Source organism: Panthera onca, chromosome C2, assembly GCF_046562875.1.
Source record: "Panthera onca isolate mPanOnc1 chromosome C2, mPanOnc1 haplotype 2, whole genome shotgun sequence".
NCBI lineage: Eukaryota > Metazoa > Chordata > Mammalia > Carnivora > Felidae > Panthera > Panthera onca.
The window spans coordinates 13,633,148-13,658,214 of record NC_138347.1 but is presented as its reverse complement, the minus strand read 5'-3'; the positions used below and the strand labels follow the sequence as shown (position 1 = coordinate 13,658,214).

Sequence of the window (25,067 nt, the reverse complement as noted above, 5' to 3'; positions counted from 1 at the left end):
GTTGAAACCGCAGCCCAATGTATCCTGGGACTCCCACGCTAGGAAACGAATGCAAAGCGCACCCAAAGTGATCAAAGGAGTAAGGAAAAATTCGTCGAGGTTAAAATGTTTTTCTTCTGAAATCTCCTCTCCAAAAAAACTAAATAAAATAAAGCAGCTACTCTAACTGTGCTCCCTGAGTAAAGGTAAGCACTCTTGAAATAAATGGAATCCTCAATGGCTTCCAGTGTCTACACAAAATCATTATGAACATAACTATTGTATACGAGCAGAGGAACAGAACACAAAAAAGAAAGGTAAAACGTATTATGATCCAAGAGAGAACATGCAAGCTGTGTCTTTAATCACACTGATGTTACGTTTTCCCCCGCACTGCATGAGAAAACATTCCAGTTAATAGAAAATCACCCCACGGCCAAGGTCTCTGGGCAGAGAGGAACAAAGAAAAATATTCCTGTAACTTTACATTGTACAGAGGAAAAAGGGGGAGAGGGGCGCCTGGTGGCTCAGTTGGTTAAGCATCCAACTTCAGCTCAGGTCATGATCTCGTGGTCTGTGAGTTCGAGCCCCGCATCGGGCTCTGTGCTGACAGCTCAGAACCTGGAGCCTGCTTTGAATTCTGTGCCTCCCTCTCTCTCTGCCCATCCCCTACTCTCACTGTCTCTCTCTCTCTCTCTCTCTAAAAAAGAAATAAACATTAAAAAATTTAAAAAAAAAAGAAAAAGAGGAAGAGAAAGAAGAAGATACAATGGAAACCAGAAATAACCTCATCACCTTGAGGACTAAGGAGCCTGGAATAATATTTTTATGGTACGGCATATCAGAGTCCCTAGATAAGTCAAGCGATTCAAGCGGTACCTCAAACACACAGCAGAATGGCCCAGCCCTTTCCCTGAAGAATGGGAAGGCTCCGAGTGGTCAAAGCCCAGTCTTGTGTGTCAGCCTGCCAAGGTTTGTCTTGTTCAGAAGTAGACAATCAAAAAAGAGAATTCTACTGCTGTTGCGGTGGAACATCCCTAGAGCAAAACCCTTCTTATTCTCAGGAAGCAAAACTTACATTTGTGAAGTGCATCCAAGAAACTGGCTTTGAGCAGGTTAAAATTTTCTTTAAGAATATTAATAGTATTTCACTTTCTTAGGGCGCCTGGGCGGCTCAACTCTTGATTTCAGCTCAGGTCACGATCTCACGGTTCATGAGTTCGAGCCCCCAAGTCGGGCTCCACACTGAGGGTGCAGAGTCTGCTTGGAATTCTCTCTCTCTCCCTCTCTCTATCTGCCCCTCCCCTGCACACACCTGCATGCGCATACTTCTCAAAATAAATAAACTTAAAAAAATAATAATAATAATAATATTTCACTTTCTCACACGCACGTGAGCACACACACTGGCAACTATTCTGGATAGAGCGATTAGGGGAAATTTTAATTTCCAAAAGTTATATTTTTTGGATTTTCTAAAGTTTCTACACTAACCCTGGAATTCATTTTAAGGAAAGAAAAATAAGTAAAACATGTTAACATGTTGTAAGTCCCTGGGTTTTTTGGATAATTGAAGAGAGTGAGGATGTGGGCACTACATTGACAGCTACAACAAACGACACCAAACCCAAACTCAAAACAGATGGCTGGGGAAATTACCTAAGGTAAAAAGAACACCATCTAGCTTGGACTTCATCACGCTTTCCCTACATTCCAACAGCACTCGGCTTGACCTGTTCACATGGCGTCTGCGATGTGGTTATTTGTACACTGATGTGCTGCTCTTGCTTTTTATGTATCCCCTTCCCATTTTATTGTAATTCCCCAGTGGCAGGGACCATGCTGTACCCATCCATGTCCTGGTCACCTCTAGATACTCATTAACACAGATCTCTTCACTGGGAGTGGTCGCCATGCAGCCCAACTCGTAACAAGGGTACTTCAAATATAAAAACTGTTAGAGCTCACGAGTGGGCCCGAGATGACCCAATTCGAATCAGATTCAAGTCAGAAGGCAACTATGAAAGCCAGGTTTCTCTGTCATTTGGCAAGGACATCGTGAAATCCAAGCATAAGGCATTTAATGATGTATGTAAATTATAATTATTAATAATATAATTTTTTCACTCCCCTGAGGTATTTAAAAACTTATTAAAATAAACATAATGATCACCCTTCTATGACTTGAAAACAGACCTCCACATTTGCAGGAGAAAGGATGAAATGTATTTATTTCAAAGTTAAATTTGAAGCGAAAATCACAAGACAACAGATTGCAAATTTAAAATTAGCTTCTGGTGGGAGGTCTTTGGTTTCAAGCCTGTTTTTTCTCTCCTGGAGGCTGAGCTTGAAGACAGGGGTGGGGGGGGGGGGTTGGGGGGGAGAAGCTAAGATTACACGGAGACAAAGTTCTGAAAGTTTCTGCTCAATCTTTACAAACCCATGAAAAATGTTTTTGCCAAGTCACACGCGAGCACCCCTAACATGACAGACTAAACAGGAAAGTTTTGCAACAAATAAAAGATGATCTTTGATTTAGAAAGATTATTATTTTGACTGTATTTATTTTGCTTTTTAAAGATTATCCAAACCACAAACAAAATATATCATTGTTTTGAATTTAAGATTTTGCAGCTAGGTTTGTCTTTTTCAAACATAATCCAATATAAAGATGCTGAAGCTCAGGGATAAATTTAAAAGACCCCGAGGGCAATTCACAGGGTGAGAAAAGATTTCATAGGTACCAGGCTTTTTCTTTTTTTCTTTTCTTTTTCTTTTTTTTTTTTTAAGCTTTAATGCTAATGCTTTTGAATTCTTAGATGGGTGTAACCCTAATCCAAAGAAGTGGTTCCAAATTCTTTTTCCCATGAGCTCCACGCAAGACAGCAATTCCAATTATGCTAAAACATATCTGTCCCTCCCCCCTCCCAACCCCACCTTTGAAGCATTTCCATTAATTCATGCAGACACATATACAGGCTCAAAAATACGTATACAAACCTACCTTCCAAGGCAACAGTGGTTCCCAGCCCAACGTGCCCCAAGAGCACTGTGGCATTTAGATACTGAGATTGGAAATGGCCAGGCTAAACAGTGACAGGGGCTGGGGCAAGGTATCAGCACCTGTCCCTCGCGAAGGCCGTCATGGTCTCATCTGAGTCTATGAGGAGGTGCCAAAAACCTGGAGAGGACCAAAAAGAAAAAGGAAATGGTCAGCCAGAACACAGAAAGTGGGCCTTTTTTTTTATGGCGCCCATTTTTCTCAATTCTCCAACATCCATGTTGTGTGCAATACCCCGCCCCAAATCACACAGTGCAACAGTTGGCCGCAGGTACAAAGTGACAGGCATAATCAGATACATAAATAAGTATGAGTGTGTTTATACTGATGGGAAGAAACAGTCCCACGAGCTACATTATCATTTTCCCCTATTTCTGTGGACGAAAGTATCCGATGACAGAAACAGGTTACTTCGGATGATTTCCAGGGCTCTTCTTCCTCTCCACAAGGTCTCAACGGACAGACACACATACAAGGAAACAAGGGAGTCTCAGCTATTACCAAAGCAGGGCTCTATTTATAATGGAGGTTGAAGAAAATGTTAAAAGGCAGGAAAACCAAAGACCTAATTAAATACACAGACCTCGTGGCTTACATCTTTGCAGCTGGCAAACTTCAGAGACCACTCATAAAGAATGTGTACAGAAAAGAATTTAGCAAAATATCTAAACTTATTTAACACAGAAGAGAAATTGACAAGGATAACTCCACGAACGTGCAGTTTGGATGGTTTTTCGGCAGCTACTGAGTAAGAAAGGAAGAGAGACTGCGGGTTCCCTGGGGTGGCTGCACCTCACCACTGTCCTCCTGGGCACCCATCTGCGGGGCAGCCCGCTGCAGCCACCCATTGCTGATGTTTTCAGCAAGGCGAGAACACGAGGCGCCAAATGCTTAGAGCAGGAACGCGGAGAAAACTGCCTATTTTGTGGAAGGCAACCCCACAGGGGCAGCCAATAAATAAATGCACACATCCACAGAGAACAGTAAGTAAAGTTGCGGTTGCTTCCTTATCTTGGAAACCGGGCTATTGAACCTGAAGTTGGTGACTCATGCTTGCAAGAAAGGGAGCACTCGGCCTCGGCAACACCCCATTATTAGCCTACAATACGTGCCCTTTCCATAATACCCCCATCGCTGGCTTGTTCTCACTCTTCCCCTAGGCATCCTCCTGAAGCTGTTCGCTGCAAATTTTCCAATTTTCAAAGCAGTTCCCGAATTGCTTAGGAACTGGCAGAAATTAATAAGCAACAGCCCATTTATATTGAAATGGACTCATTACGGTGCCAGCTGCCAATAATTTGCAAGGCTGGATTCTTGCTGGCAAACGGGGCCTGTGGGCGGCTGCCCTTTCCACCTGCACAACAGAAGCTGATAATGCATTTTTTAAACACTTTTTTAAAAAGTACACATTTTATCTACCAGAACGAAAACTTTATCTATATGCTTGTAATTCCTGAGTAGAAGAAAGATTAAGGGGAAGAAGATGAAAGTTACAGAGCATTATTTATAAAACATGCAGGAGGAATGCCTGGGTGGCTCAATCAGTCGAGCATCTGACTTTAGCTCAGGTCTTGATCTCACAGTTGGTGAGTTCGAGCCCCACGTCGGGATCTCTGCTGTTGGCGCAAAGCCCGCTTCGGATCCTCTGTCCCCCCTCTCTCTCTGCCCTTCTCCCAACGTGCTCACTCTCTCTTTCAAAAATAAATATTTTAAAAAATAAAATAAATAAAACATGGAGGAAAACAAAATTGAGTTGTATCTGGTATCATTTTTGCCTGATCTTGGTGGGAAAAAAAATTCTTACCTGAGACCCAGGGTGCAGAATTGACCTATGACGTGGACTAACGAAGAGCCTCACGTTTGTTCTTTTGCAATCAGCAGATATGCTACGGCTGCAATGTGCCAAAAGGCACCCACTTTGCCTACTGTGAGTTAGCTCCACCGTGGCCTTGAGACTGTGCGCCATGGCACCTTGAGAACTATTAGTCCTCTGAGTTTTCTTCAAGAACCGCAAAGAATTCAGTTTCAATGGAAGGCAGCAATGCACCAAGCTCAGCGCTGGGGGGTTGTGACCCTGAGTCCTTGCCGCATGCATCAGGTCAAATCTCGGCTTCACCATTTACTTGCAGGGTGGTTTGGGGTAAACTGTAAATATCACCCCTCTACAAACAGAATGGCTCCCAGACCACTGGGTTATTACGAGCACTGAGTAAGATCACCTACGTGACATGACTAGCTTAGTGCCTACCCCTTGGTCAGTTTGCAGTAAACGTTAGCTATTATTCCACCGTTATTTAACATTTGTAAGCTGTAAAAATACTCGCTATAGAAGGCCACCGTCACAGGGACTTCCTTAAAACATGATGCCTAACTCACTGAAACTGGGCTCACAAGTCACCTTAAATCTGTTGCGAGGCAACAAGGGAATTGATTAATGCCGCCGGAAGATGTGATCTACTCGATCTGTCACAGCGCAGGCACCGCACTGACTCAATCTGGCAGCACCAGCGGCCCGTTGACGTTACGCTGATGGGACGTGAACGCGGAATGTACCACGTTTTTCAGTCTCGTTCTAATTCATCGTCAGCTCACATAGTCAGTTTCTGTGTCAGGTGTCAACCAGTTTCCACAGGGAAGTACATGTGCTGGAGGTGGGGAAGGAATTACCAGAAGGAATCTCAGGCTTCATCTACCTGCAAAAATAGACAGGGCTGAGGGGTCCCGCTGCTCCCACCTTCCCGTCTGATGGGAGCTAACAATATGACGGGTGTCAGAAATAGTGTGTCCATGACAGTTAATCCATAGTTTTTCCTAAAAAGTCTGCCAGGCCAGAACTCTTCTTTTTCACCTTCAAAAAACACTCATAAGGGGCAGCCTGTCGTTTTTAGGTCCTTACAAGTTCCAGACACCAAAGTATATAGAGAAAGGGGTACTGTATTTGCCCTCAAAGTATCCAAGCTCGTGTAGAAGGCTCTATTACTTATGTGACCTTGGGCAAGTATCCATCCTGAAACTCAACAGGGGAAATGTGAGATTATCTCCCTTACTTTCTGACCTACAAAGATTGTTAAAAGACAGAAATTAAAGAATCAACACAAAACATTACAGGAACTATAAAATGCTACATAAGTATGTTCACTCTTTTTTTTTTTAATCTTTTAAAAAAATTTTTTTACATGTATTTATTTTTGAGAGACAGAGCACAAGCGGGGGAGGGGCAGAGAGAGAAGGAGACACAGAATCCGAAGCAGGCTCCAGGCTCTGAACTGTCAGTGCAGAGCCCGATGTGGGGCTCGAACTCACAAACCATGAGATCATGACCTGAGCCAAAGTTGGGACGCTCAACCAACTGAGCCACATGCCCCTAAGTATGTTCACTCTTAGGCTATTCATTATGACTTAGTGCCCAAAACGATTCCATGATTAGTGAATTAATGAGAATCAGGAAGTTTCCCCTCACCCTGGACCTTAAAAATAAGAAGCAGAGGGAGGAGGGTTATAGAGATCTCGGATCAAAATTCTGAACAAGTCAGAATCTTGAATATTTATATGTAGTAAGCACCCAAAAAAATAACTTTTAGTATTCACTTAGTCTAAAAACCAGTACTGGATAGATGGATGGATGGATGAATCTGGGTCATTGAAAAATTTTACATGGTCCAGAAATTAAAGAAAATTCACTGGTCGTCCTCTTTACTTATTTTTATACCATTACTTTATTCAACAAAGGACTCAGTAGTGTGTGACTTTCCAAGATACATGATCTAAACCAGAATAGAAGAAATTACTACAAGCCAACTCAAATTGGGAAAACATGGCACTTATAAAATTCGCAATTCCAAATCAATTGCTCAGAAGAAGGATGAATGTTCTTGGTACTAAAATCAGACAGGAATTCCCACTGAGATCCTCTGAGGCCACTGTGATACGATAAGCAATGCCGTGGACCACATCCTTCCACATGGGCTCAGGGACACATTTCATACGGACGTTTCTTCTTGATAGCCGATTAAAAAAGAAAATCACAACTCAGTGACGGAAGTTCTGAAGAAGCAGGACACTGCTGAAGAGCAGAGAGGCTGCATCCTTCCAGGAAATTTTCCTTAATCACTGTTTGCTCTCCACAGAGTGCTGAGGGGTGGTGAGCTTAAGGTAGGGTTCTCTGGCTCATGCCCAACTATCGCTGTGTCAAGCTATGACAACCATCCCCATCTGGCATGAGGGGAGGGTTCCACGAGGGGGGGCGTCTGTTTGCCTTGTGTGAAAACGGACACTCCAGGCCCACCTTCCCCTCCCAGGAGAACCATGTGACCCCTAAGGGCAGAACCAGGATTCTTATCACAGAGGAACGAGCCATGACGGGGGCTCCAAACTCCTAGCGCATGAATGACATACGTGGCTTCAGCCTGGCCACGTTTTCGAGACAGGTGAAAACAGGCACCCAAATCAGCTGAACAAAATCCCTGGAAGCTCCCATATCCAAACACTGCACTAGTTTCGAGCAATGCTATTTCCTAGTAGATCCAACTGTATCCCGAGGTAACTGAGGAAACATGTTCATAGAATCAGTATTTTTAAGCCAGCTATAAGTCAAGGAATCTCCGCTAAAATAATAACTTTAATTTTAGAACGGTGAATCTTTGGCAATACTTAACCAACAGGTTCAGCTGGGACAGACATTACCATATTTCATAGGAGTAAAGTCAGTGTGTTTCAAAGTGAAGTAACATGTTCTACCCCAACTAAGCGCGATCTACCATTTATGGAATGCTTAGTATCTGTCTGGCAGTGAGTCAGTGGCTTTAGGCCAAAATACTCTTCTAAGTTTCCCTCAGTTCTTGGTGTTTATTGTCTTGCAGCTACAGTTGGACACTGGTAACTGCCCATGCATACAACTCCAACATTGCATCACGCACTACGAAGCTCCCTCCCAGCTTCGTCCAAGGGTGTTTGGAAATCCTCAGTCCCAAGGGGCTGTGTTACACAGCTGGCCATCAAATCTCCCCAGATATCCCACGGCCCGGCCCAACAAGGGCTCAAATGGCACCCAGCTTACTGAAATGGACTTAACAGCTTTTTCAGGACAGACCATGAGAACCACGTAATTTCTCAAAAATCTAAGTAGCATCATTCCCACTAGGAAGCCATGAAGCTCCCGAACACTTGAGAATTCCACCCAACATTCCCGGAGTAGTGACCATGTGATATCAGAGCCTGCTCAGCTCAATTTCAAGTTTGAGTCACGTCAAAAAAGCACGTCCATGTCATTGCAAGAGGGAATAGAACATTTGATCTCCAAAGAAAATGGATGTGGACCACAGTTAACTGCTAATGCTGACATCTGTCCTTCAGCATTACACCACGTTGTGGCTTAACTTCACAGGGTGTTCCCAGTACCCGGGAGAGGACAGGACTCTGTCGAAAGTGCTTCCATACCTCCCGTGAGACCTAACAGACTGTACTATCTTAAACCGCACACGAGAATAATCCTCTCCAGAACACATCAATGCCTTAGATAGGAGAGATTTCAAATGATGTCTTTTCCAAAATCAAGTCACCCAGGTCTCTTTCCTTGAGCAGACCTGCCTCCCTTTCCCATTCCAGCTGGAGGCCTCCCCAGGCACAGGAAGAAGCCTCGTATCCCAAGCCACTGGGTGACATGGGCGTGGTGGGTTAGAGCAGTTCCTCTTTCACTGTCAAAGGCTACAGTTCCAGAAGGGGAATTTGGTTCTAGCTCTTTCTGGCTTTCCATGCCGCGGTGCGGTGCGTAGCCTGGAGACAGGGGAGTCTCCACTCTGAAGGACACGGCCTTAGCTGAGAGGAGACTCTCAGGCTGAGAACAGACACCTTCTCCAGGCCCTCCCAAGTGATCCAGCCCTCGAGAAAGGGCAAGCTGCCACTTCCACGCTGGTCTCCCACCCCTACAACCCGGCCTCTCCCTTCACCTGTTCTCTCGCAGAGCAGCCAGGAGGGACGTCTCTCAGCCCAAAATATAACTGAGATGTCATCGGGGTCAGAGCAGGATGTGGTCTTCCTGGCGATTTTATTCCATTTGCCACCACACAGACGCAACAGTCCCCTGACCTGGAGCTGCCTTTCCCACGCAGAATGGGAGGGCCACTCTGTGAGTCAGGGAAGAGCTCCCTGGGGGAGGCCGTGCACCCAAGCAGCCGGTGTGGCAACTGTGCCTGCCAGCAACGAGGATCAGGACTGCCTTCAACAGCATAGAAGAGACAGAAAACACCGCCAGCCTCTCTGGAGAGCTTATTGGGCTGGGGCGCACCAAACTCGCACAGTTGGTCTCTCGTGCTTGAGCCTAAAGGGTCCATCAGAAAGAGTCACTACCCCCCCCCCCCAGCTGGTACCCCTTCCTTGGCTCATCTCCTGCTGCTGGTGGTACTTGTCTTGGCAGAAGGCATGTATGAGATGGCAACATTCTCTAAGAGAAAATGGCCAAAGAGATTTTGGTAAACCAGATACTAAGGATGGAAAGGAAGGAAGAGAAGCTAAAAATACGAAGTGAGTGTGAATATTGGATTAACAACATAATTTAGTAACCAAAACTCAATGAGCAAGTATGACAGCTGGCAAATGTAGCTGCCCTACATAAAAAGTGACGGTGTAATGGGTCCTGTGCAATACCATTGGTAAGGGGATAGTAGGAACATCAATCCTGATACGTGTTTAGATGGTAACGTAGAATTTTAATCAACCACTAAGGAAAACATTTTAGTGCAGCAAAGAATCTTCTACTTCGATGTCGAGTAAAATAATTTTTTAACAAATTCTTAAAGGAATTCCTCCCAAGGATTTTCAAAATGGGGGTGATTCTTTTCCTATAAGTCTTCATCTTCTAAAAAGGAAGAAATTAGGGCTCACTCCTAAAATAGAGTAACAAGACAAGGTTCCACAGACCTAGCATCCCAAGTCACTCCCAGGCTACTCAGCCCCAAATGCTCCTTTACGCTCTCATTTTAAAGGAAAAACCAAACCAAAACCAAAACAAAACTTTTAAAATGACCTCAATTTTTTATTTGCAATTCACTTCCAACTGTCTTGCAGTTATAAAATTAAGACTATAAGCTCCAGCAGGTAAAACACAGTCCCTTATTCCACTGGTCCTAAGAAACACATTTTTCACTTTGAACATTTCTGAAATTGAATGTCCCTTACAATCTCAATGGTGTAGTGTGGTTTAACTGGCACCATTTTCTTTCTTTCTTAGTGGTACATAAAATAGTGGTGTTTCCTACAATTGAGAGCATCTTTTGAAATAGAGCATATAGGGGCACCTGGGTGGCTCAGTTGGTTAAGTGTCTGACTTTGGCTCAGGTCATGATCTCTCAGTTCATGGGTTCGAGCCCCGCATCAGGCTCTGTGCTGACAGCTCAGAGCCTGGAGTCTGCTTCGGATTCCGTGTCTCCCTCTCTCTGTCCCTCCCCCACTCAAGCGCCTGCTTGTTCGCTCTCGCGCTCTCTCTCTCTCTCTCAAAAATAAATAAACATTAAAAAACTTTTTTGGAAATAGAGCATATAAAAATAGTTTTTAAATAGTTATGCTTATGGCTATCTGAAAACTGCTTGTGAATGGTTTGGAGAAGAGCTTATATAATTTTGCTGACTCCTACCAATAGTTAACCAACACTTATTGAGCACCTATTGCATGTCTGGGATGAGGAAACAGACCATTTCCTTATGATGCCCCAACTCTGAGAATACAAACAACGGTCACTTATCCACTTAGTAACAGGGCTGTAAAGGCTCATCTGGCATTAAGAGTGAATAAGAAGAAGAAACAGGTTAATTCTGCTAAGAGAAGCTGTCATTTGAACCTGGTCCTCACAGGCTAATAGGATTTGGCTCAGCTTGTGAGGATGGGAGGACATAAACAGGGACAGGAGGGGATCTGCAAAAAGTGAAGGGCAGAACTTTCCAGGAAAAGAGCAAAGGCCCTAAAGGATGAAAGCATTAGTCCAATGTTGTAGAGAGGCAGATGCACGGAAAGGATCTGGGGGCACCTGGATGGCTCAGTCGGTTAAGCATCCAACTCTTAATATTGGCTCAGGTCATGATCTCACAGTCGTGAGTTCAATCTCTGCATCAGGCTCTGCACTGACAGCACAGGGCCTGCTTAGGATTCTGTCTCTCCCTCTCTCTGCCCCTCCCCCCCAAAATAAATAAATAAACTTTAACAAAAAAGGGAGCTGGAGGTGATGAGGCTAAAAAGATGGGTTAGAGCTATGGATGCCACACAAAGGAATCAGACAGGATGCGGAGTAGAATATGTAATGGGACTTTATTAGCAGAGTTACATAATTGAACATGTTCTCCCAGCCCCCTGGGCAGCAGGGGAGAGAAGGTGGAGGCTTGTTGCAAGCAACCAATCAGGCAGTGTTTAGCTGGAGATAAAGTGACCTACACTGGGCCAATGGAGAGCCCTGAAGTAATAAGAAAGGCAGGTGGAGTCAACAGGACTTAGTAGCCACATACGTAACTGTGAGAAATGGGAAGGGAAGGAGAAAGAGAAGGAAAAGATGCTTCTGAAGTTTCTAGTTTGATAACTGACAGAGAAGGTGACAACAACACCTTCCACCATGAGGCCAAATAGAGCACTCAATTCAAAAGTGTTATCCTTGAGAGGTGGGGATTCATAGTGATCCTACTAGAGATGTAGTATCCGTTCCACACAAGGTCTCAGCACAGAGGAACACATTAGCATGGCATAGGAAGGAGGGAAGGGAGGGAGGGAGGAAAGAAGGGAGGGAGGGAAGGAAGGGAGGGAGGGAAGAAAGGGAGGAAGGGAGGGAATGAAGGGAAGGAAGGAGGAAGGAAAGAGAGAGAGAAAAGGAGGGAGGGAAGGAAGGAAGAGAGGGAAGGAGGGAAGGAGGGAAGGAAGGGAGGAAGGGAAAGAGGAAGGGAGGGAAGGAAAGGAAGGAAGGAAGGAAGGAAGGAAGGAAGGAAGGAAGGAAGCCCTGTCAAAAAGCTTGGATCAGGAAAGATTTATGGAGACACAAATATTGGCCAATTCCATTGTATAATCGAAGAATTTTAAACACACACACACACACACACACACACACACACCTCGGATGACCTGTGAGAGACCAGAAGTTTAAAACATGATCTCAACTACTTCTTCTACTGACTAAGCCAATGGCTATAATAACTGGCTTAAATAGCATCGATAATTTAACACAAAAATAAAAGTATGCTGCCTCAGGTTCGGTGCCACCAAGTTAAAATGTAAATCAGGTTTGAGTTCAGCCGCCCAAACTCTCTAAAACTCAGGATACCCACTGTGCCCCTGCCTCACCCTGAGACTGGGCTTATAATTCAAGTAAGACCACCGATTGCAAGGCGGATGCTCCAAAGCCATCCAGGTCGTAGTGAAGTGCATCTGGAATGCACAATGCACAAAGTAGTACACCAGACACTCCTTCCAACGCAGCATTTGAGGACAATGACTTCCCTTTCCATCAGTGAGTGAAATGACAAGGGACAGCGGACCTCAGGCAGAGTTCTGGTGTTGTCGGAAAAGCCTGGGAGCGTGGCACGCGGCGATGGGTTCATGGAGATGGCCGGAAGGACGTGGACTAACTCCACAGCCACAAGCTGAACACAACCTCCCTGAACACCCATTCTCCTTAAATGAACAGGAGGGTCTGGAAGTTTCTATGCTCCTTATACTTGAAAAGAAGTCCATGTGTCTTCAACCTGCTTAAGTTACAGTGTGGAAGGGGCATAATGAGAACCATCATGAGATTCTCTTTCCAGCAAATACATGATTCAAATCAAGGCAAAAAGTGCCAGGGAGCTTGGCCCCAGAAACACAAGACGGAATAACCGATTCTTACTTTAAACGCTGGTGCAAGATCTTTTGGGCTGAATAACGACCAACATTCATCCTAACTGAATTAAAAATTGGGAGGGAAATGAAAAGCACATGAGGTGGCTGCAGACTGAGTTTTTAAAAAGTAGAAGGGAAAAAAAAAAATCACATGACTTTTTTATGACTACTCCCTGTAGTCAAAAGAGGATAATCAGCCTCTCTCACATAAAGACAGTTCCTGGGAAACCATGGGAACGTGTCTGAAACAGTGATACATCAAAGTCCCCGTGCAGAAAAACTGATACAGAACATCGCGAAGCAAATCTGTTTCTTGTATGACGGCAACTAGCTTAGAAAGCTTGACATTCATTGCCAAATAATATCTATGAGACCACACACAACGCAAGTGAAAAGGACACCAGCCTGCCTTCTAAGAACTAATGAGGATACTCCTGTCCAGGGCACTAGTGTGCAAATGGTTTTTATGGGCATCCTCATTCAATAAAATAGTTCGGAGCATACCCCCCCTCAAACAGTGTGAGTGTGCGTCATTGCTCATCTAATTAACGTACAAATTGCATACATGAGCTGTTGTTCAAATAAATTATGCACATTTTAAATTTCTGTGTATGTTTATAATGTGCATAATTCATGTGAGCCAAACAGAAATACACAAACATGTAAATGCACAAGATAGAAAGAAAATATTAATTCTGAAATTTCCTTCTCGTGCCCTACTGAAATCATCTCGCACATCCATCTGACACGGACGGACGGCTACGGTTACGGTGCAGAGGAAGCTGATCTGGAAACCAAGACAAAATAAGAAGAGAAGCTCACAGGAATGCCTCCTTCCCCGGCCGCATGAGCCCAGCAGGAACAAAACCACCCAGGGTACCTACTCCTTCTCCTCCCCCTTCTGTCTGTCTTGTTTCACCTAAGACAGGCTTTCCGTTTCTTCCAGGGGCATAACTGACAGGTGGGGTCTACGGGTTGCAAAAGAACTCTCTAGCAGCAGAAATCAGGTCATCGTGATTTTAAAAAAAGAAAAAGAAAAAAAAGAAACTATCCCCAAATCTGTTGCTAATTTTTGTTTTCTAAGCCTATTTGACAAATTCCTCAGTTTCCCCATCTGTACACTCTAAATTTTACCTATATCTCAGCCTTCTTATGAAGCAACATCACAGCACTGTCAAAATCTCCCAGAATCTTCAGGAACCTATCACCAGGTTTGAAACGTGCTGAAAACTTTAGGCTGCTCTGAAGTTCCTCCGCTGATAGGCCTAGGTCTCACGAGAGGCCGTTAAATTGTGCTTTTTGCCATCAATATATCAGTCCTTTTACCAATACTCAATAAAACAATGCCATATGTAGCAAAAGAAAACGCTATAGGAAGGAGGGACTCGTTTTTGCAACTTCCTCCTCTCCACCCACCACAAGACAATGACTGGCCAAGAGGCAATAAGCAAAAACAAGTTTCCAACGACGGTTGCATTTTTTGGTGTGGGGAATCCAAAACGCAGCCAGGCTAAGTAGCCAAGAAATATCAGTCAAATGGTCTGGAAGAAAAAAGGCCAACAACAACAACAACGCACAAAGAAAAATCATTTTTGAAATATTTTTGAACAAAACTTTGGTCCTCCTAGGTGGGAAGAAAAGGTTTCGTCTTCTGGAAGAAATCCTCATTCTGTCTGGCCAGCTCCCCATCCAGACAACCACTGGCAACTGAAGGAGCTCTCACTGAAGAGTTCCAATGGCCATGGCCTCCCGGCAGCATCTGCCCCCTCCCGCAACAGCACAGGATTCCTTCCTTTGGATTCCACGCACTTCGCCAATTTGTCCCTGACCCCGACCTGCCCACAGCCTCCTACCAAATTCTCCAGACGGAGAACTTTTCTACTTAACGGACTCACTTCCTTCCACCCTCTCAACTATCTGAATCTCAGTCTTCAGCACAAATCCCTCTTTGGAACCCCCTTCTGGACACCTCCATGGGGCTAACCAGTGATAGTTCAAATTTGACGCACTATTTAGGGTCAACACCTCCCACACGTACGATTCCTCCCAGGAGGCAGCAAGATTTGTCAATGTAACACAGACTTTGGGATCAGTCAGATCTAATCTTCACCTGCCATCGAATGTCTTTGTGACCTTGAGCCGGTCCCCTAACATTCCTATAGATCACTTTCTCCATCTACCCAATGGGAAATTTGCCTTGAGGGTTTGTACTGAGAATTAAGTGAGGCAATGTATGTGCAAACAGTCTTCCTTAGTACTGCATTGGGGTTTCCATGAACGTTAATTTCTTCCTTTCCATCTTCTCCCTCTTCCTCTCTTCTTCCTCCAAGGTCCCTGAAGTATTCTCTATACCCTGCCCCTTTGTATTCGATCCTTCAGTTCCTCCTTGAATCCCCTTGCCTTGAATCCCCATCACTAACATCCCTCTCTGCTGCCCACTCAGTGCACTCATCACCGCAAAACCAAACCAATGCATATATTCAATGTGCATTTAATATCCTTACAGAATGTAGCCACTGGAATCCCTGCTCTGCTACCTGACATGCAAACACCCTAGCATAGCCAGCAGAGAGAAGAGCCATAGGGATAAAGGGGCATCTTTCTGAAGAGTCACTTTTACTCAAAGATTTGCTCAGGAGGTGGGGGCGTCTGGGTGGCTCGGTCAGTTAAACATCCGACTTCGGCTCAGGTCATGCTCTCACAATTCGTGGGTTCCAGACCCACGTGGGGCCCTGTGCTGACAGCTCAGAGCCTGGAGCCTGCTTCAGATTCTGTGTCTCCCTCTCTCTCTGCCCCTCCCCCACTCACACTCTGCGTCTCTCTCTCTCTCAAAAACAAATAAACGTTAAAAAACATTTTTTTTTTTTTAATAAAAAGAAGATTTACTAGGAGGTTAGTGAGAGCAGAGAAGTTGGGGCCAATTGACAATGGAATAAACTTTTAAATGTGTATGATTTTTTAAGGTGAAATACCCATCTTTTTCCCAAAATAAAATGGCACATGGAGTGGTTGAAAGTTAACTCTCTTTTTATGGGGGCGTGTTTTATTGGAAAATTGTGCAAAGCTCTGGGCTTCGAAGATTTGCTTTACCACTTTCCTCCTCTGAATCCCCATAGTTATCAGTTAGTAGAACACTTGTCTTAATCCCTCTCTTCTAGGAGGATCACAAGGTCCTTGAGGGAAGGGATTACAGCTTATCACTTTTTGACATGGTGTTCCATGACACATGTCCTCTGTGTGAGGCAGGGTTCTCCAGAGGAAGAGAACCAACAAGATGTGGATGGATGGATCGGTGGATGGAGAGACAGATATTTTAAGGAATTGATTCGTGCAACTGTAGGGGCTCGTAAGCTCACAATCTGAGGGGCAGATCGGCAGGCAAGAGACCCAAGAAAGAGATGATACTGTTGTCTTGAATCCAAAAGCATCTGGAGGCAGAATCCCTTCCTTCCAGAAGGCTTGAGCCTTTACTCTTACAGGCCTTCAAGTGATTAGATGAAGCCCATCCACATTATGGAGGATAATCCGCTTTATTCAATGCCTACTGATTTAAACGCCAACTATATTGAAAAATTACCTCACAGTCCCATCTAAACTGGTTTAACTGTTTAACCAAACAACTGGGCACCATAATCTAGCCAAGTTCACATATAAAATTAACCACCACATGCCCTAACAGACTTTTTCTCCAGCACCTAGTAATGGCACAACGTGTGCCCAAAGGAACAAAAGAATAAAACCAAAAGAATAAAAATAATTTCCCCCACAAACGTTTACTGTAGAATAGGCAGCAGGCACTCTTGACTGATCCACCAGATTTGAGCTCTGAAAAAAGGGCTACTTGGGCTGTTCCTGGTAGCCCCAAGCTGCAGGGCATGAAAGGATCACTGAGGACAGTGGTCTCACTTTCACGATGTCATCTTTGCCATATATTTAGAAGAACGTATATTTTTTAAAGATTTTAATTTTTTTATATTTATTTTTGAGAGAGAGAGAGAGACTAGTGCGAGCAGGGGAGGGGCAGAGAGAAAGGGAGGTACAGAATCTGAAGCAGGCTCCAGGCTCTGAGCTGTCAGCACAGAGCCTGACGTGGCCTCGAACCCATGAACCGTGAGATCATGACTTGAGCCAAGGTCGGATGCTTAACCAACTGAGCCACCCAAGTGCCCCTAAAAGATTTGATTTTGGAGTAATCTCTATACCCAACGTGGGGCTAGAACTTACAACCCCAAGATCAAGAGTCTCATGCTCTACCAACTGAGCCAGCCAGAGGCCCCTGTCATGTATTTCTAGATAACTGCATCCTTCTGAGATTATGTCTCCTGGTAGCCCACGTCATCAACAGTTATGGCACTCTTTTGCTTCAAAATGGAAAATGGTATCAAAATATTATTTGCAAATTGGAAAACACAAATATACCAATCCCCATCCTTAAATCCTCCCCCCACCCCCCACCACATATACACAAATTATGGAGGTCCTGGGTACATAAGCTTCCCTGTGGTGACATTTCTCCTGTCACCCTGGATCTGAAATTACCACCCTCTTCCACCCCTGAGCCAAGACTTCAAGCACAAAGCAGGGGAGGGGCGGGGGATGTCCCCAGCACGTCCTCAATTCTAATGCAGCTGGGCTTGAAGTTGAGCTTGAAAGCCCAGTGACGGGGAGGAGGGTCAGAATGATTGTTCAACACCCTCCTACGCCCTGCTCATGACTAATGCATCACACTGGGAAAGCAATTCGGAACGGACAAGTCCACATTTAAACCAAACCAACCCTTGGAAAGCTCAGGCGTCACCACAGCCCTTCAGAGCCCTAAGTGTGCCCCTTTCTGAAAATACTCACCTTGAGAGAAAACAAGCTGAGAGATTTGGCTTGGGAGTCCTAATTCTGCTTTTCCGTAGGGCAGGAAGCTCGAATTTTCAAGGACCAAACCAAAGAACACACACAAGCAGTAGGCAATGCATATTCCTCTTTGAGCACCAGGATAACTGGACAACTTGGGGCAAATCACTCAATTTCTTCACGGCTTCAGATTCTTCCTCATTAAAATTTAGCAACATGGGGCGCGTGGTTGGCTCAGTCAGAGAAGTGTGCGACTCTTGATCTCAGGGTCCTAAGTTCAAGCTCCGCATTGGGTAAGGGGATTACTTAAATAAATAAAACTTAAAAAAAAAAAATGCACCACCTAGTAAGCCCTTCCAAAATGTGGGCTTTGCAGAAGAGGGAGCTGCTGGGGTTGGGGGGATATACCGGGAGGGAAAAGGTATCGTGCCCATAATCAATGTAAGGATTTTGCTTTTCCACTAGTGATTTTCCATTCAAAATAGCATCCATGAGAAGGAGGGGATTAATCAAGTGTATTCATTAAATAGAGCACGATGATCAAAATAATATCAGCCTTCTGGTTCCACCAATGTCTCACTCGAACAAGCACAGGGAAGTGGGGACTGTGTGCGGCCTCGACTAATGTTGGCACCAGGGTGCCAGCTCTAGAGCCACCTGTTTTGTTCTGTTTCTCTCACTCCGTCCCCACACTCACAGGAACAGGCTGCCATCTGTGCTGTACCAGCTCAGCTCCGTTTTCCATAAAGGTAAATAAGATCATGACGTTTTCATCTAAAAATTAAAAATAAAAAAAATTCCTCCAAGTATTCCTTTCAGAGCTCAATCTCATTTCAACTCAACCTAATGCCATTTCAATTTGTCCCGAGCACCTGCTCTTACATGCCTGGTTCAAGACTTTACAGGGATGCTACGATGGGGAAGGCTTCAGGCTCCTTCAACAGCCTTACGGATCTTGGGGACGGGGAGGTGGGGGGCGGGGGGATGAAACAAAAACCAAAAAGTGCAGTCTTAGACCCCAAAACTAGGTGCCTACAATGAGCTCAGAGTACATGAAAAATGAAGGTGTGACTTAACAAAATTCTTTGCCAAGAGGGTGTTCATGCCGCTAATATCCTTTACAAAGAAATACACGCTCTTCACAGGAAAATGTAAAAAATACATACAGATGATGGTAATACACACAATAGGACAAGATGGCAGTTTAATGTGACTGTGATTTTTTGAAGTTGAATGTTATGGTTACTGAGGAGAAAAAAGATGATGATGATTTTGGTCTCCTATTTTTTTTCCCCTCTTTTTAATGTTTACTTATCTTGAGAGAGAGAGACAGAGACAGCTCCCACACTGTCAGCACAGAACCTGACATGGGGCTCAATTCCATGAACCACCGTGAGGTCATGACCTGAGCTGAAATCAAATGCTTAACTGACTCAACCACCCAGGTCCCCCTTTGATGGTATCTTATTTCATCCATAATCAAAATACTGCTCAAATCCTTAGAAAAGGAAACAATTCTAATTGTGAGGGTTAATAATGGACATTTGGGAATAATTTTCCTATAAAATCATTCTTTTTAAAAACACACATTTTCAAAGCCTTATTTGAATAAATAAGAACAGGTCATTTCATATTTTAGGTTATTCAATTTTGAAATGGATACTTTTCATCCTAAAAGTTAGAGAAGATTTCCCCTGAAAGAACCCAATACCAACAGCTGCCATTTTGAGACAAGAAAAAATGATAAAATATGAAATTTTTTAAATCCTGCTAATCATCTACATGACCAAGAGACAATATTTAGGTGTTGAAATTCACATCTCTTCCATTCCAAATACTGGCTTAAGAAGAAATAAAACACAGAGCACCTAACTGGCTGGCTCAGTCAGAAGAGCATGCAACTTTTTTTTTTTTAAGTTTGTTTATTTATTTTGAGAGAGAGAGGTGGGGAGGGGGAGGGGGGAGGGGCAGAGAGAGAAGGAGAGAATGAATCCCAAGCAGACTGGCTACTGTCAGCACAGAGCCAGACATAGGGCTCGATTTCACAAATCTTGAGATCATGACCTGAGGTGAAATGGACACTTAATCGACTGAACCATCCAGATGTCCCAAGCATGCAACTCTTGATCTCAGGGTCACGAATTCAAGCCCCACGTTGGGTGTAGAGATTACTTAAATAAAAAAGAAGAAGAAACAAAACATGTCCATTGTCAGGGGAAATCCCCAGGTCACTTGAGTTCTAATTTGCATATAGACCAGATTTTTTTTTTTAATGTTTATTAATGTATTTTTGAGAGACAGAGAGAGAGTGTGTATGTGAGTGGGGTAGGGGGGCAGAGAGAGAGGGAGAGACAGGATCTCAAGCAACTGACATCGCAGAGCCCAACATGGGGCTCGACCCCACGAACCATGAGATCATGACCTGAGCCAAAACCACAAGTCAGATGTTTAACCAACTGAGCCACCCAGGCACCCCAGGATGGACTAGATTCTTGATCAGCTCTTCTTATAGGCACATCCGTATTATGCCCTCTCCTCAAATCACGGGTAACTCCTATTCAGGGACATTCCAGAGGAACACCCCAGAAATACACGTACTCTTCTTTCATCGTGCAATGTGTTAGGAGAATGGGGCCAGGAGTGAGTGAACTGAGAAAACAAATCAAATCAAATCAAAATCTTACATCATAACAAATGAGAGGATATACTTGAAGATATAATGTTAAGTGAAATAAGCCAGACAGAAAAGGACAAACATTGTACGATTCCACTTACACGAGGTCCCCTGAGTATCACTGAGACAGAAAGTAGAATGGTGGTAGCCAGGGGCTAGGAGAGTGAGGGTTAGTGTTTTAATGGGCCCAGAGTTCAGTTTGGGATGACGAAAATGGCTTAGATGGACGGTGGTGATGGCTGCACGACAGTGTGAACGTACTCAATGCCAGTGAACTGTACACATAAAAATGGTCAAAATGGTCAATCGTATGTATGTTATAGCACAGTAAAAAAACTAGAGGGTATATTAAAAACTCCTATCTCCAGGCCACTTCAAAATTTGAAAAGCATCTCCATACACATTACATCATCTAATGATCACAGCAACCTGAAAGGGGAATACGTGTTTATTTCGGAGCCATTTGTAAGTGACAGGTCTACTGCCTAGACGATGGAACAAGTAGCTTGCCCATGATCCGCACTGAGGTCTATATTCTCCAACACGCGTTGTGCTCATTTCTCAACTCCACACCGTCTTCCAATGTTTGTACACATTCTGTAGAAACCCAGGAAACGTTCATAGGTGCCCTAAGAAGAACGCATTCCATGGTCAAAGTTGGGAACTCTAGCTCTCGTGGTGAAGAAATTGATTTCACTTTATTTAACCAAGTGTTTCTGGGACTTTCTGAATCACGAAACCTTTTTTTGTGGAGTATCTATCAGTGGCCTGTGGGCAATAACCTTTGTACCCTATTACTGTGGGGAACCATCTAACAAAAATGTGCTCATTACTAGAAATTCTGTCTTCTTGCAGAATAAAGAGCCAAGTCACCAAGTTATTTACTTAATTGGCAGTTCCAAGCACCAATGTCATCACCAGCAGTACCCTCAGCTGGTAGCCTTCCTTCTCAATTTTCTATGTTCCTTCATCCAGACCTCTCCATCATCCATAAAACAGACCCTGAGAAAGATAAGAATGACTAACCTGACATCATCCTTGGCCTAGACTTCTTACTCATGGGCATGGGTCAAGTGAGATCCATTCCAGGGTTTTCACGTGTGTGTGCTGGGGGCGGGGGGGGGGGGGGGGGGGGGCGGGGTTACACACACATGTCTACATGTGTATGGAATAACTGGCCTATGTGCTTTGAAATAAATTAAAAGAAGGATCATGGTATATGTGTCCCCACCCCAAATCCTATTTAATAAGGCCTGGTATAAATGAGTCAGAGAAAGAAACAAATACATCACTCTGCATGAAATACCTATATTGGAGGAGGGAGGTACAGGTGACCAGGAATACAGGTTTTACAGGTGATTTTATGCAGCAGCAATACTCAGATTTGGAGTTCACAGTTTCTCCCCGCTAATTAAAACAAAAACATCAACAACCTGCAGTCAAAATTTCTAATGATGGGTTTGTGTTGTTTTCACCGCAGTGCATCCAAAGACCTTTAAGATGCAGCAATGAATGATTCAAAAATCATTTGTAATGTGTTATGCCTATTTACTTCTCGAGAAGGCTCCACCATCTCCCTCTGGGATTCAATCAAATATAAATCTGCCCCATGCCTCTCAGAATGAAGGAAAACACAGCCCCGGTTTTCAAGGAGTAAGCCCGGCAATGTACCCACGCCACCACCCTCCCCCCACTCCCCCCACCCCCAGCTTCCATGACATTTCTCAGAATGCAATTAACTGCTGACATTGGCCCAGGCTTCAGTGCCACAAACACTAAACCTGTCGACTGTTATTTCTTGTTGGGGCTTGCGCTGTTTGTTTGTTACGTATGTTCAATTTATAAAGGGAGCCTGTCAGCTTCTTTTGTTTGAACTTGACACAATGGGAAAAGCCCTTAAGGGTTAATTATTCATCTCAAAATGAAATCTGAAACAGATAATGAACAGGTCTTGAGCAACTGTGAATGAAAGACACCCAACAGCATCAGTCAGAGGAAGGACTGTTCCCAGACCAGAGCCCTCTCAAGCTCCACTGCATTTCATTAGCTCTTAAGTGACTAGGAGAGATTAGTGCTCAGAGAACAGACTTTAGAGCCAGACAAACTTGGGTGGGAATTTTCCTTCTGCTACTGAACACCTAAATGGGTGTGAAGAGTTATTTCACACCACCAAGACTCAGTCTCCTCGTTGGTAAGATGGAAATACTAACAGTGAATGGAACAATCCATGGGAAACCACACAACCAGCTGTCTGAGCCACGGAAGTGATCAACAGATGGTAAATGTGGGTTCTTTCATTATCTTGAGATATTGATTAGTAATCAGAATCTCGAGGCTCCTGTACCATAATTAGAATTTTTCAAAAAAAAATAAGCAAGTTTGAAAAAATAACCTGTGAAATTAGTGCCTGAATTTCTGAAATCTCCTTCCTCACGGATTGCAATGGAAATACACGAAGGCTTCACATGGAATGGTCATGAGGGTCATCCAGTATCTGTCTTCAGTGATATAAATCATAAGGATGGGAAATGGCAGCTCAAAAGACCATAACCTTGTAAAATAATACACCAATTCTTCAGTTCTTTTGTTACCACAAACTTTTTGAAAAGGTGACTGTTACCCAAACTTAAAGACAGAAACTTCATCTTCTAAACATAACCTCTGTTGATTAAAGTTAACTAGAGACAACAATTTAAGTATCTTGGAAAGAATATCGCCAATGGCAGTACACTACTCATTATCCCAGAACATGTCAGGAATGCACAAAGCAAATCAGACCTACCAAACATAAATACACTAAAGATATACCAAAATATTAATTCTGTAATATTTAGATTTAAAAGATCATAGTTTTAAGGGATCAAAACAGAGATTCCTGGCATCTCAGGAAGGAGGAGCCTATAAGATGTGTTTGCGGCCAAAGGGACTCAGAGAATCCAGCACCAAAATATGACTCAGAGGAGACAACTCCTAGGTATGTATGGAAGTGATAACAAGGATGGATCTGAATTGTGAATTTTAGAGCGGAGTTCATCTGGAGAGTGAGATTATATCCTATGATCGCTTTTTGTTAACCAACAAGAATAAGGAACAGCTATTACGTACGAGATACTACATGCCCGGTGCTCAGGACTGGGAAGAGGGTGGGGTCGGCCATCAAGTCTATGACACAGGTATGACTGTCCTCACCAGTCAGCCAGGAAGAAGCCAGACCATGAGCCCAAGGCTAGAAACCAGTGACCTATTTCTTTAAGGCCTAGTTTATAAGAGCTAGATTAATACAGTGGAATTTAAAACTGTTCAAAAAAATAAATAAATGAACAAACAAACAAAAAACTGGGCTCAATTTCTTATCATTCTCCAGACCCTCTTCTTAAGCAACCCCTAACTGTGGAATACAGACAAAGGCATTAAATGAGGACACCCTTGGGATTTAGGAGCATAAGAAAAGGGACTCCGATAGGAATTATGCTCTAGGCAAAATCATCAAAGTATACAAGACAAATATAGGTGACCTGACCCTCCTACCCAAGTGGGACATTAGGCTCTGAGAATAGAAATATCATTATTCAGGGCGCCTGGGTGGCACAGTCGGTTAAGCGTCCGACTTCAGCCAGGTCACGATCTCACGGTCCGTGAGTTCGAGCCCCTCGTCAGGCTCTGGGCTAATGGCTCGGAGCCTGGAGCCTGTTTCCGATTCTGTGTCTCCCTCTCTCTCTGCCCCTCCCCCGTTCATGCTCTGTCTCTCTCTGTCCCAAAAATAAATTAAAAACGTTGAAAAAAAAAAAAAAAAGAAATATCATTATTCAACAGGCAATTGAGATCTCAGATGTCTTGTGAAACTGTCCTGCAATGCTATCCATAGTCAATGCTAAGTCACTTCCGGATTTAGATCTGGATTACAGAACAACACTGCCTTCACAGGTGTTAGCGTCAAAATGACTCTTAATTGTTAAAACCTCAACAAAAAAAGACCTTTAAAAAACATAGCAAATATGATTAAGATAAAGCAGAAAGTAAATGATATAGTGAATACATATGAAATTCTACCCCACTCCTGCTCACCAAAAGCAATGAAATGTAAGACATTTGTTTGGTGGGACTCTCAAAAGGAATGGTCTCCATTTGGCTGTGAAAGCTACAGATATATTGGCATACTCTATTTTTTTTTTTTAATTTTTTTTTTTTAACATTTATTTATTTTTGAGACAGAGAGAGACAGAGCATGAACGGGGGAGGGGCAGAGAGAGAGGGAGACACAGAATCCGAAATAGGCTCCAGGCTCTGAGCCATCAGCACAGAGCCCGACGCGGGGCTCGAACCCACGGACAGTGAGATCGTGACCTGAGCCGAAGTCGGACGCTTAGCCAACTGAGCCACCCAGGTGCCCCTGGCATACTCTATTTAAGAAACAAAGAAAAAGCCCTTTGTTTCGATTTCCTCAGAAACTCCAGACTGACCTATGGGTTCCCTATCTAAGCCAGTACTAGAGGTATGATAAATGGTAAACAGCACTCATGGAAGGGAAGGAATGCAAGAGGAGGAAAGAGAAAAGGGAAGGGAAGGGAAGGGAAGGGAAGGGAAGGGAAGGGAAGGGAAGGGAAGGGAAGGGAAGGGAAAGGAAGAAAATCTCAGAAACATAGACTCCAAAAGGAATCAGGA

The 25,067-nt window shown here is 43.8% G+C and overlaps 1 protein-coding gene across 9 annotated transcripts in view; it reads right to left on the bottom strand.

Moving 5' to 3' along the window:
- Positions 1-25,067, bottom strand: part of TIAM1 (TIAM Rac1 associated GEF 1) — a 388,818-nt gene that overhangs the window by 142,526 nt on the left and 221,225 nt on the right. For 8 of the 9 annotated variants that reach the window (XM_078452850.2, XM_078452848.2, XM_078452849.2 and 5 more), the window contains one exon: positions 2,984-3,160. Coding sequence is in view for 1 of the 9 variants with exons in the window: in XM_078452856.2 (XP_078308982.1) it covers positions 2,984-3,037 (54 nt within the window). In the remaining 8 variants the exon portion in view is untranslated. Of the gene's footprint in view, positions 1-2,983; positions 3,161-8,985; positions 9,225-25,067 lie in introns of those variants that run through there. The other variant, XM_078452852.2, reaches the window with a different exon arrangement.